A 14,008-nucleotide genomic window follows, 5' to 3' on the forward strand; every position below is an offset into this window, starting at 1 on the left:
TCAGTTTCCTCTGTCTCAGTTAGTTTCTATGGTTTCTTGTTGGTTTGATTATCATGTGCACCTGTTATTCATTTTGTTGATTGGTGTTCATTGTCTGTTCTCGTCGGATATTGTTGGTTGTTCTGTTCGTGTTATTCTAGTCCAGAGTATTTCGTTATTTTTGAGTTGGTGTTTAATAAAATGCTCCACGAACCATGTTCCACCTATATGCAGACCTTACTGTACACTATAATTTTTTTGTTGCAATTTGTAAAAACATGTTAATTGGTTACCTGTTGACTGCGGTGGTTGCAAGAAAGGTGAAAAAGGTCAGATACAAACCAGCGCCCTCTGATCATATGTTGACAGATAAACCACTGTGCCACATCGCCGACTATCCAATATCTTTATAGATGATAGCTCCACAAATCAACTCTATAAGAAACTCTAGAGGTGAGCTGAGATTTATGCATTAGCAAACAAAACAGTATTTATGGCCTCTCCTGCCTCAGCACTCAAGAGTTCGGCTATATTCTACTTTGTACTTTGACATTATCGTTGTGTTGCTTGGGAAGGCAGGAAATAAAAAAGAGAAACATGTCTCCAAGCTACAGCCATCAGCGTCGTTCATGAGAGAACACAAGTGCGGAGCTCACAGAGTTACTCTGGCACGACAGGAGAAGAGTTTGTGTGATGAGACAAAACCGTGCTACAACTCATCTGTCTTATCCTTCACAACCAAAGCGAAAGAAAAAAGAAAGAAAAGAAACAAATTCACAGAATGCACAGGCCATTGAATAGAGTGACCTTTGAAAGGCTTAAATTGTGTTGGAAAGTATAGCACTCAGTGACATTTCAAACACTCGGTTGCGTATTAAGTGTCTGAAAGCTTAAACTACAAAGTAGAGCTATACACTATAGTAGCTGAACAAAGAGAGACAGGCATTTAAAAAAAAAACAGAGTTGAGATAGAGAAACAGGTTTGAGAAAGCAATATATGGTCTCTCAATGTATTCATCTAAAATGAACATTAAATAATAAAACATGAAGAAAAGAATGTAAATATATATTTAATGTATTTCAAAATATATTTAAAGTCCCCATGAAATATATATATATCTTTTTTTGCCTTTTAGTATGAATGTTAGCCTTACTGTTATCTATAAACTATTGTGCTCCAAAACAATGACAGAATTCACATATAGAAGATATAAGCTTTCAAAACTTACAGTCTCTCACTTATTGATCAATATGGATCAATGATTTTGATGACATCACTCTGCACTTCAGCTTCTCATCAGATATTCTGTCCAATCAGAATGCTCTCTAGAATCTAAAGCATCCCGCCCCCTACATTATAAATAGATGCTGAAGCTGCGGCTAAAATTGGTCATTTGTTCACACATTTACTATTTTCTACATGGCGATTGGCAGTAGTGCACTATATAGGGCATAGGGAACGATTCAGACAGTGTAAAGCTTTCCATTGGGGCGAACGAAGTCTGGTTTCACATTAGTGTCACGCAGTGGCACGCACACATTCTGCTTTGGTCCAGAGACATGATAGCACAGAGCGGATCATGCGCGGGTTGAAGCAGACCACAAAACGCATCAGATCTATTTGAATTCTGCACAGAATACTATATATTAAAGCGATATGGAGGAGATTAGGAGGAGAAACAATTAGAGATTAGGAGGAAACTGCAGCTTTACCAAGCTCAACGGCCGAGCTATAATATATAAACAAAACGCTATTAGGTGTACAATATGTCCCGCCCTGTCTTCCTGTTTCAGTGGAAGTGTAGTCAACACATTGAATAATGCTGCACATTTCAAGGCACTTCAGTGAGCCTTTAATATAATATACTGAATACCTAAATATTATTTTCTCTCTCTCTCTCTCTCTCTCTACACACACACACACACACACACACACACACACATATATATACAATATATATACCGATATATTAAAATATTATTTATTTAATATATCATTATTTCAAAAAGGTGTGTATATATATAAAGTCATAATCCTATCCCTAACCCACAAATGTACACATACATAAAAAAGATCTAACACAGTTGTCTAAAAGTAATTAGAATATGCCAATGCTGTATTGTAAATACTTAATGATTTTCACTCTTAATATACAGTGAATGACTACTTGTCACAAAGATGCATACTTGGAAAATCAGCACACATTTGCTCCCATAAAACTATGGAACATCACACAAATTGACGACAGAAGCATTTAAATTTCATTACCCTCTTAATTGTCTTCATTTAAGATTGAATGAATTGTGCATTCAGCATCGAATTCTGCTTCTAATGAATAGCTAATAAATAAATAGGCTGCACAGCATTTCACTTTGTGGAATGGAACATCTAAAATCCCACGTTCATTTTGTCAGACACTTGGTATTCCGGCGCTATCATTCCGGACTATCCACGGTGGCGAAATGTTGTCTCTGATCAGCTCAGCTGTTCTGACAAGCTCTGGCTGCTCTTTAAACCACAAAGAAAGGGCAAAAGCTAAGCATGCTAATGGTGTGGAAACCCCACTCCATCAGTCAGTAAAGGTAGACAAGATGACTCACACTGCAGTCAATGGGAAGCCCAGCAACTTAATTCAGATGAAAGCCTAAAATGAAATCAAGTAAGAAAAGAGTACTGGCCTGACCGCTGTGCTCAATGTTTTGGAACAGTGTTGATTTTGGTTAAATGATCATGTTTGGAGGCACTAGGGGGAGTGTTTTGCTAAGGGAATGAGGGTACAGGCCTATTCCCAGAGCCACTGTCCTGCATCTCAATGCCACTGCTGCAGTAATTATTGGTAATGGCAGTGATTATAAAAATGACAGAGCAAACGCAATTTTGCCCCAATTTGCAAAGCTAATGTTCTTTAATTAGCTCCCAAAGTGAGGGCTTTTGAAGGTAAAAACACATTTTCTCTTTGTCTTGAGGATAAATCGTTGTACTCAAGCGCATTTAGCACCTATAAGTGCACAGATGTGAATCTGATAGTGTTGCCCCCCTCAAAAAGGACTGTGGTGGTACCAGTGATACTATCAGACAGTAATACCATGGTATTTTTTGATATATACTATGGTATATCTAATATGGATACAAAACATATCCTTCCATGAACTGCCATTTCTTTAGACATTTACCATGCAGTAGCACAGTATTCTTGATTATTCAAAATTATTAGCTTCTGAAAACATCACTGTACTTACTGTACCATGGTACCACCACCACCAAAATAAATACAGAAATAAATAAATAAATAAATATTATTTTTTATTTCTTATTTATCTACATAAAATAATAAATGTACCAAACCGATTCATCTCGGTATATATATATACACACACACACATATGTATAAATTCATACAATATTACTGTAACGATTATGCTCAGTTATGTCCTGTTAGTTCCATTTTCACACTGTTTGATCTGTTGCTGTTTGCCTGATTTCCTAGTTAGTTTCCTCATTTAATTAGTCAAACACCTGTGCTGTTTCATCCTGATTATGTTTTTTCATGTGTATAAGCCCTGTTTCCTCCGTTCTTTATCATATTGTTTATGTTAAGTGTAGATAACATTCTGATTTCTCATTTGTTAAAAGACTCTTTATTGAACTTGGATTTCGTCCATGTTAGTCTACACGTGACAATTATATTAAATACTATTACAATATATAATAGGAATATGAAGCTTGAAGTAAATTCTTACATTTAGTATGGTTGTATACAACTGTTTGCATAGATTTTTTGCAGTTATATGTGTACAGTGACAATACAATATTATATTTATAAATAAGTATTATATATTAATAATATTATATACAATTTTATAATTACTGTAAATGTTTATACTATTTATATAAAATATTTTATACAATATTATATTATATAAAATACTATTATTTTATATAATTGGAATGTGAAGCTTGAAGTGAATTCTTGCTTTCAGTATGGTTGTATACAACTGTTGTATACAATATGTCTGTGCAGTAAATATATAATATTAGGCCTATAATTATTTAAAATTTTAATAAAAATAGCCTACTTCATTTAATTATATGAAAATAATATGAAATAAATTAAAACATTTATACACAATTTACTGCACGCACATATCTGTAAATAAATCTACAACACTCAAACAAGTGTAGCCTATTCAATTCTGAATGCAAGAATTTACTTCAAGCTTCATATTTCCGTCATAGTTCACCTTGTAATATAAACACTGCAGGAAAATCTCTCACGATAGATAAAAGGGTTCATGCAAATGGACTACATTGTAATCTAATGCAATGCTCCATCTCCCTCGGTGATGGATGTGTGACTGACTTTGTTGTAAATTTAGTTGTGATCGTTCTTTCTGCTGATTTAAGGCAGTGCGGTAGAGGGCCGAGCGGGTCTCGCGCTCCTGCACCTGCCGCCGGTTCCTGCCAGTGTCTGGTAATGACAGAGTAATGGGAGGGACGCGGGAAAACGGGAGGGCAACAGGGCAGAAACACGGTGCCAGCAGGAAGAGCAGATAAAGTGGCAGCAATAAAAATTATATGACTACATACATCATCCTGTCAGCGTATAATTTTATCTGAGAGGGCAGGGCCTTTCTCCTTTCTTTGAAATGGATGTGGTAGCCTACCTAGAACCGGTGTGGCGTGCGTGGAGGTGCTAGAAGAGGAAAACCTCCTCATCTTCACTCGACGATAGCTCTTATACATACTTGATGCTTCTCCGGGGGCTGTGGGTGTTTAATAGCATTTTACATAATGCTATGTTCAATGACCTTTTGACTTCAGTAGGAAACTTGAGAATTTCACTTTTTGGGCACTTATAGAACAGGCAGCTATAATTCTTTAGGGAGCAACTTAGCAAGGGAATCATTCGGTTTCAGACAATTTAATTGAAATACATTCTCATTTGATGTGATTATACAGGAACTTGCGTGAACCCAAAAATAGGATAATCACCATCGCGAAATTGGTGGAACCGTCTCAGCGGAATGTCTTTGCGTAAGTGACAATTGCTTTGGTTAATGGAGAGGTGTTTGTGTGGCTTTCTTAAAGGGCCGGCAGAAAAGGCCTTTTGCGAAAACCAATTACGTCTTCCTTCTATGTTACCTCCCACGGTCATACAATAAGCAAAAACAGGAGGTAATTAATCCAGCATTGTACTCGCAAAACAGCTTCACCGTCTCAGAAGGACAGCTGGATTAATAATAAAGGAATTCTGCTTATCGCTTTACAAAGCCCTGAAAAGTAGGCCCTACATGCAGGGAAATACAGCAGGAATGGTAAACACTATGTAGGCTACTTTTAGGGATTATTGAACAAACTGTAGTGTTTTTACTTACAAAGTGACCATGGTCCTTTAAGTCGATATAGCCCTAAACTATCTCTCAACAGAGTTTCTGATCAAAAGTACAGTAAAAACAGCAATATTGCGAAATATTATTACAAATAACCGTTTTATATTTGAATATATTTTCCTGTGATGGCAAAGCTGAATTTTCATCGTCATTGTTCCAGTCTTCAGTTCAGTGTCACATGATCCTTCAGAATTATGAATCAGAATTATCAGAATTATTGATTATTTGGTTAACAAGTGTTGAAAAAAGTTGTGCTGCTTAATTTTTTATTATCATTTTTTTGTGGAAACGTGATAGATTTTTCTGGATTCTTTGATCAACAGAATGTTCAAAAGAACTGCATTAATTGAAACAAATATTTTGTAACATTCTAAATATCTTCAAGTTTGATCAATTTAGTGTGTCCTTAATGAATAAAAGTGTTTTTTCGGTGGGGGGAAATTTTGTGAAACTATGACTTTGTTACAAAATTTTTAAAATAATATATATATATATATATATATATATATATATATATAATAAAAAAATTATATATATATATATATATATATATATATATATATATATATTTGGAAGTATCATATCAAAATGAAAGAAATAATTTCAGTATCATGATATATTGTAAAGTACCATATGGTTATATTATGATGTCCACACAGTAATATTTCGATATGGACCATGGCATGCTTTTTTTTGGAATTGGGATTTGGACTGTGATGATACCATGGTATTCTTTGAAGAACCATGTAAATACTATGGTACATAAATATGGTAAACATTCAGTATGGTAGCCAATATACCACAATACCATGGTCTAATAATGTTTTGAATTTATACTGTGGTAAAATCACATTTATTTGATAAGTAGCATGGTAATACCATACTATTCTTACCATTCTGAAGTTTCATCCTTGAGTACCTTGGCATACCAAATGTACTGTAAGTACACAAATATTGTGATCATTCAGTACCATATAGCCTAAAATACCATGGTATTACCATGTTTTTCAGGCATATAACCACCATAGCCTCTGGATGTGGTAAACCAGGTGACATCTCACATCAACTCTAAAACTACAATGACAACAAAAGACAGACCGATAAACACTGCCGAACATTTATGTTTTTACAGCATGTAAAAGACCAGAAACATTAATCTAACAAATCTCACATGCAGACGTGAACTTTTGATAGTGTTTCACGAGAGGCAGAAGTGTTTTATCACCATGGTAACACAGGCCCCCAGTGTTTTCAGTCACAATGGCAGTGTCAACCTGGGTCCCTCAGGGAACTTGTCATAGGCAATCTCACACTGGCTTTGACGTGTCGTGACACCGCTTGACCAGATTAAAAAGATTATACGCCGTCTCCCTGGTTTTCCTCTGAAGGTCAGGTCTGTTTAGTGTTACAGCCCTGGGTGAGCAAACATGGCAACCAGCCTTAAATCAACAGACCTGTGCCTGGCAAATTGTCACGACTCACAACAGACTGGACTGAATGTCACTGCTGTTCTACAGACTGAGCATTGTGTGTGAAGTTGGTCATGACAGGGTAAAATGAAGTTTATGCTTTAAGCCAGCCTGACTCGACGTGGCACATAAGCAGTTGCGTATTTCCAACACCTGCTCTGGAACGAAGAGTCATTATCTGGGAAAAGATCACAATAATGGATTTATTTGCAGTCATATGTACAATTTTTAATACCAGGTGCACTTTAAATAAATAAAACATCGATCCCATCCAAAACAGACACGTTAAGTGTCACGCTCATAGCCTGATTTGCTTTTCCTCTTATTATTTTTTGGAGTTTCTTCCTCTGATTTCTCACAGCTTGATAAATGTGACGCCTGTGCACTCGGGAAGTCCTGACCGGAACCGAGAACTTGTCGGACGGTCACATTTACCCGAGACGTCTGCAGGTACCAGGAGCAAACCTCCCAATCCTCCTTTGACACGCTTTGGATGATGTCATCATCCTGCGCTTCTGCCTCTGGTCTCTGGCCCAGGCAGGGTGGCAGGACATTTCCAGCAGGGGCGGGGACAATGCAGGGTACTGCGTGATAGAGTAGGCGACTGTGTCCTGACATCACCATTATGTCTCCGCTGTGCATGAACATGGCTGTGGGACGGTCTTCTCTCTTAGTCCCGCCCAACAGGAAAACGGAAGTCTGCCCAAAACTGACATCAAAGGACAAAAGTTTTTATGAATGCATTTCTTATGCTGTATGGATAAAATGCTACATGCACTTTATTTATTTTTCTAAAATACCCAAGTAATATTTGACACTGACAATGCTTACATGTGCACCGATAACATGTTTACATGATATGAGCAAACCTCTTTAGTCCCATTTACATGCAATTTTCATTAATATGATTATTTGCTAAGAATTGTGGTTATTTTTTACCGCCATTCTTCACATGATAGCACAAATCTTCATCTTCAATGCATAGCACAAATTATTAGCCTTGTTGGCAGAGGCTATTTACACTAACTCCACCCACAGACGTCTGGTTGGGCCAGACAAGGAAGACGCTGAATTGTCAAAAGTAGCAATAGTATAAGTGTAAGGCGCGTGGCAGAAAGTTGACGCAAACTGACCCAAGTTCAAATTCGTCTTTTGCCGAACTGGCTCTACTCTCTATTCCCATCACATATCAGACCGGAAAGGCAATAAGAAAATATTAAAAAAGTGGAAATAAAGTGTTTAACATGTGTTTAATAATAAAGTGTTGATCGGTACAACAACACTGAGGTGCAAATAGTATCTTCCACTATTTATAAGTATAAATAGCATAACTACTTTTTACACTTATGTCAAAGAAAATACTGCTACAAAGTGTAAATAGAATTTATTTTTACTTAATGTAATTAGCATTCGCTAAGAAAATGCTGTTATTTTCACTTAGTGTAAATAGAATCTATTGCTTTTAAACCGTGTAAATACCAGCTATAAATATTTGTACTTAGTGTAAATAGAATCTATCGCTAAGAAAATATGCTATTTTCACTTAGTGTAAATAGAATCTAGTTGCTATTTGCGACGTCATACATGATACCACTCTATTCTGAAACGCCTGAGCAAAGTCTGTCGTCAAAGTGGTTCGGTATAGTTCCCTCCCAGAACTTACATAACTGCGTTCCCAAACAGCAGCATCTGCCTCCGAAAGCAAGATAGTACGTTTATTATGTTTCGTCGGCGTAATTAAGTAATTCATTATATACAAAAAATTTTATATACAGTGGCTTCTCTTACTTTTCTTGGTGATATCTCTTCTCTTCGACTCACTGGATGAAAACGGTGCTTTATTCGCAAATGTTTTATGTGAAAGGATAGGCTATTCCCGTTATGCGCATAATTTATTATATTTGCAACTTTGGATGGAAACATAGCTACTGACAACATCTGTATCTCCAATCAAAATATGAATGATCGTATTTAGTAGATGAACGAACATGAACAACACCATCATGTAATATTGGCCATATTTTCTGGGAATGCTGAGGGCACTCAGGGCAGCATTAATCACTATATATTTATTTAATAAAATTCCTCACCTGAAAGACAACAAAGGTCGGGTATGGTCGAGCTCTGATTCGTCAACATGGATTCCAAGCGACGAATCAGATCGATAGTAGTTGAGAATGCCCGCCTCCGCATTAAAACCAGGAAAGCCACAGGCTGCCGCCACTCTGTGAGAAAGTGAGTGAAGGTCCTTGGGGAAGGGAGTGTAGTGATCTGGGGAGTACGTCTGCGGAATAAAAGTATATCAGAATAGTATGGCACTATACATGCCTCATCATAGTATTACAGAGTAAAACTGCCACTCATTATAGAAGGTAATCAGGCAGTCATTTAGCAAATGCTTTTATTCAAAGCGACATCTCTTCTCCTCTCTGATGATGCGTTTACTGGTCTCACTCACATGAGATCACAGCAATAGCAAACCACAATTATCAGACGATCCAATCAATTTCCGATGGACAAAATCAAGTCCCACCCTAATTTTTTTCTCGTTCTAATATCCGTTTCACTCATATATACGTCACTACAGGAAGAAAAGACTATCGCAACTTCTGTTTCATGCCGACTTTAACATAATGATTGACATAACTGATAAAAGAGCGTTTGCAGCGTTCTTTCTGCTCTGTGGCTTTCACAGTGGGTCATTGTCAGCAGTTATACATGAAAGTGTAATCAATGAACAATCATATGAGCACAGCCTCTCCAAAGAGCTGAATTAGCGGCTTACACGTCTGATCCGAGCGGAGTGAATGCCTCAGCCTTCAGTTCTACTTAAAGGGAGGTGGAAAGAGCCTCTGCTTAAAATTCACTGATTGCCGTCAGACGTTTGGTGGTGTCAAACTAACATCAGAGCTAATGAATCCGGTGTGCACCTCCTGACTGATTTAATAGGACAGAAGACTAAACACTTTTATGTAATTAGCATATAAACGAGACAGGCAGACATCAGGCCTGTACAATTAGAGATGAAATGTCCTGAAAGGAGCAAATAATGCTAATAAGATCCTTGGCGATGTTTTCTACCTTCCTCTCCCTCCAGGAAAAACAATGCCACAAAGCTGAATTTTCAGCATCATTACTCCAGTCTTCAGTGTCGCATGATCCTTCAGAAATCATTCTCATGTGCTGATTTGCTGCTCAAGAAACATTTTAGTTTTATCTATAATGAAAACAGTTGTGCTGCTTAATGTTTTTGTTTGATGAATAGAAAGTTTAAAAGAACAACATTTATTAGAATTTTAGTAACGATGAAAAAGTCATTACGTCCCTTTTGATCAATTTATTGCATCCTATTGCTGCTGAATTAAAGAATTTTATTTTCACCCCAAAAAAAAAAAAAAAATCGAACTGATCTCAAACTTTTGAACGGTAGAGTAAACAAATAAAATTATATAAAATAAATAAATCTCTTTGTTGCATGGATGTACTTATTTTTTAAATTACATTAAAATAACATTTAAAAAAGGTTTTTCCTTCCCAGCGGAGGTCCGGACAATACTTTTTAGAAACAGTTATACATTTCCATCAAGGCAGCCGTAGTACTTTGTAAAAAAAACAAAAAAAACTGTGATGTCTAAGAATTTTTACCAAAAATGTATCGAAAAAAGTTCATATTTTTCCCAACTGGATATGAATATACAGTGGTGTGAAAAAGTGTTTGCCCCCTTGGTAAATATGATCAAATATGGCTGTAAAAAATAAATCTGCATTTTTAATCCTTTTGATATTTTATTTTAAAAATGTGCAAAAATCGAACCTTTCATTGAAGTAAAATAATTGAAAGTGGGGGAAAAAAATCACATTATGAAATAAATGTTTTTCTCCAAAACACGTTGGGAACAATTGTTTGCCCCCTTTTATTAAATACTTTTTGCAACCTCTTTTTTACAAGATAACAGCTCTGAGTTTTCTCCTATAATGCCTGAAGAGTTTGGAGAACACCTGACAAGAGATCAGAGACCATTCCTCCATTACAGAATCTCTCCATCCTGTTCTCCGTTATAAGATTTCTAGAACAGGCTGTCAGGTTTAGATTTTTTATCTGTTGGTATTTGATCGAATCCGTGATGCCATGTATCTGAACAAGATGTCCAGGACCTCTGGCAGAAAATTAGGCCCACAGCATTAAAGATACAGCAGAGTATTTCATTTTACACATGGGGTACTTTTTTATCCCTGTGTGCACCAAACCCATCTTAAGTGTTTGCTGCCAAAAAAACGAATGTTTTTGTTTCATCTGACCATAGAACCCGTCCCGTTTGAAGTTCCAGTAGTGTCAGTTACTTTTCAAATGTTCTATGGTCAGATGAAACAAAAACATGAGCTTTTTTGGCAGAAAACACTTAAGATGGGTTTGTAAAAGGGGACAAACAATTGTTCCCAACGTGTTTTGGAGAAAAACATTTACTTCATAATGTGATTTTCCCCCCACTTTCAATTATTTTACTTCAATGAAAGGTTAGATTTTTGCAAATTTTTTAAATAAAATATCAAAAGGATTAAAAATGCAGATTTATTTTTTACAGCCATATTTGATCATATTTACCAAGGGGGCAAACACTTTTTCACAACACTGTAGCTCCGAAAGATCATTACCATAAACAGCGAGTGCTTGTGGTGTGAACTGCTCCGTTGTTTTCACGCATTGCTCACTTTATTCTGCAGAAACGGTAAAATGGCGCAATTATGTCCCGCAGTCCGCCATTTGAAATACACTGGTATAGAGTAGACAGGAAGCAGAAGAGAATGGGGCGGGATTCATTCTCAATTCAGGACTCGAACTCGGGTCACCTGAAGTGTGACTGCAATAAATGTTGGAGCGCTGTCCACGAGGGTATCGGCTCCAGCATTATAATAACATTTTGTGTTAGACACACTACTAAAGCACACATAAAGTACATTAGAGAGTGACCGTAGTACCTTGGAGTTCCAATCATAGTGGTAACCAAGAGTCACCCAGCGTAGTTTTTCTAGCAGAGTTTTGGCCTCTCTTTTCCCACAGCCTTTCCTCCTGCAATAATACACAGACCCATTTAGATAAGGAAGAGCGTGGGATAGATTAGGTGTGGTGCAGTAGCACAAACCATTCACACAAATGTTGTGTGATAAAGGGGGCTGCAATACCTCAAATCTACCATCTAGGTCACAGTAAAATTACCAGAATAGACCTAGCCACAAGGAAAGCATCTATGAGGATGCTATATACTCAGTATCAGAAGGTCAGCACACCTATATTGTATATACTCAACTCAAATAATTTCCACAGATCCTTCAAAATATACAAATATAGCATTTGTTTTATTCCAAAAAAATCTAAATGCACTAAAATAATATACTATAAAATAAGATTCTACTAAGCTGCCAATGCATGTAAGGATCTTTGACTTACCGAATAACATCTATGCTTCTTTCCCAGATGTTTTCAGTCTCCACAGATGACATATGCATATCTAGGTTACACACGTTGGGCTTCTGTGGATAGATCTTCAGACACTGCTTTACCCAGTACTGCTGAGAACCCGGCAGGAATGGGTTGGATATAAAGATAAACCCTACGTTCCAACAGTGATGATATAGTTAATTTAATCTCATTAAAAGTAAACAGGAAAACATGGACGTTTTCCATAAGAGCATGCTAAAGAGCAAGATGGAAAGTCCCCCTGTAATCAATAATTGTAGGCCTATCCGCTGTGTGCCGCTGTTCGTCTGACTGTTTGTACTGTACTGTATTTTATTTTATTTTTCTAAACTGTTTCAATTATTCTTATTTCTTTTTATTATTTTATTCTATGTAAAGCACTTTGAATTGCCATTGTGTAAGAAATGTGCTATATAAATAGACTTGCCTTGCCTTGCCTATCCCTTAAAACTCATCTTTGATCATCAAAATTACATATTTAAAAGTTTTTACCCATGAAAAAATTGTCTTCATGCTTTACAATAGCTTTAATGTAACTCTACACCCTTGCCTCATTTAGTGTACATGGTTCTATGAATATGCAAATTGTCCCCGCCTCCACTCATGCGCACCAGCTCAGAGATCCATTCGTTGACGATCACAGGTTGACGCGATTGGTTACAAGGTAGTTTGTGACGTCAGAAACACCTGCGATTTCGAACCGTGTTTTTGAGACTGTCTTTGGTTCACTTTGGTTATTAATAGGCTACCATATATTCAAAGTGGCCTATTTGAATATATGGCGTCAAAGTGGCGATAATAATCAATTAATGGGATTATGCAATGCAGGAGATGCCACCAACCTATCTAAACCATACCTGGATATCCATGCAAACCAAAAGCTTTCCAGTCTGTTACCGGCCGAAGACCAGCTTTAGAAACATCTTCCTCACTTATAGGAGTGGAGTTAAGTTCACAGTTAAAAACCTAGAAATAAAGTACAAAACTGAATAAAGTACAAAGGCATAGCAAATTACTATGACAAAAAAGTTGTGCATGTTCTGTAAGCATATAAACATATATTATGTTTAATAAACATAATTCATAGCCAAATTAGTTTTTTTAATAAACCATAAATCATACAAATGTTCTTCTAACGGGTTAATAGTAATACTAATAATATTAATATGCACGGTTTAGGAAAGTTGTATTATCATAAACACAAATGATAGTTCCTCAAGTCTGAATGGCACATCTTGTCATTGTCATTAGAAGGTTCGGTTTAATAAACATTTTTTAATAGTCAGATTAGTTAATAAATATATAAATAAAAAACTGATTTAGAATAATAATAATATTAATAAACTGTTTAGGAAAGACTCATAGCGTCATAATGTTAATGAACACGCAATATTTCTCAAGTCTGAATGGCTCACCTTATCATTACAAGGTTTGGAGAAATTAATGACCTCACTGAAGTCTGGAGGAGGATTTCTCCTCTTGTAAAACTTGAACAGTTTTCTAAAAGCATCTTCTCCATGCTCCATTATGGAGGCTGCCATCTTTGTCGTCATCATGTGACCTTTCTATTTCTTACGCCAACGACACAAAGCCTCGATTTGATTTAAAAAAAAATTATTACACAATGCGAATAAAATAACAATCACTAACGTAAAAGGTATAGTAAAGCGATATTTTACCTTTCAAAATTGTA

General features: G+C 36.3%; 1 protein-coding gene across 2 annotated transcripts; it reads right to left on the bottom strand.

The window, feature by feature from the left end:
• Window positions 1–6,473: 6,473 nt before the first annotated feature.
• On the bottom strand, window positions 6,474–13,886 carry alkbh1 (alkB homolog 1, histone H2A dioxygenase). Of its 2 annotated transcripts, XM_082144165.1 has the most exons (7): window positions 13,731–13,883; window positions 13,173–13,281; window positions 12,286–12,448; window positions 11,817–11,907; window positions 8,930–9,123; window positions 7,275–7,548; window positions 6,474–7,017 (listed from the first exon to the last, which is right to left on the bottom strand). In XM_082144165.1, the coding sequence occupies exons 1-7, from the start codon at window positions 13,869–13,871 to the stop codon at window positions 6,934–6,936; spliced, it is 1,056 nt and encodes a 351-aa protein (XP_082000291.1). In that variant the 5' UTR covers window positions 13,872–13,883; the 3' UTR covers window positions 6,474–6,933. The 2 variants fall into 2 exon arrangements, with proteins under 2 accessions (XP_082000291.1, XP_082000290.1); XM_082144164.1 differs by having other exon boundaries at window positions 6,474–7,548; window positions 13,731–13,886.
• Between the last annotated feature and the right edge of the window lie 122 nt (window positions 13,887–14,008).

Source organism: Leuciscus leuciscus, assembly GCF_965113295.1.
Source record: "Leuciscus leuciscus genome assembly, chromosome: 17".
NCBI lineage: Eukaryota > Metazoa > Chordata > Actinopteri > Cypriniformes > Leuciscidae > Leuciscus > Leuciscus leuciscus.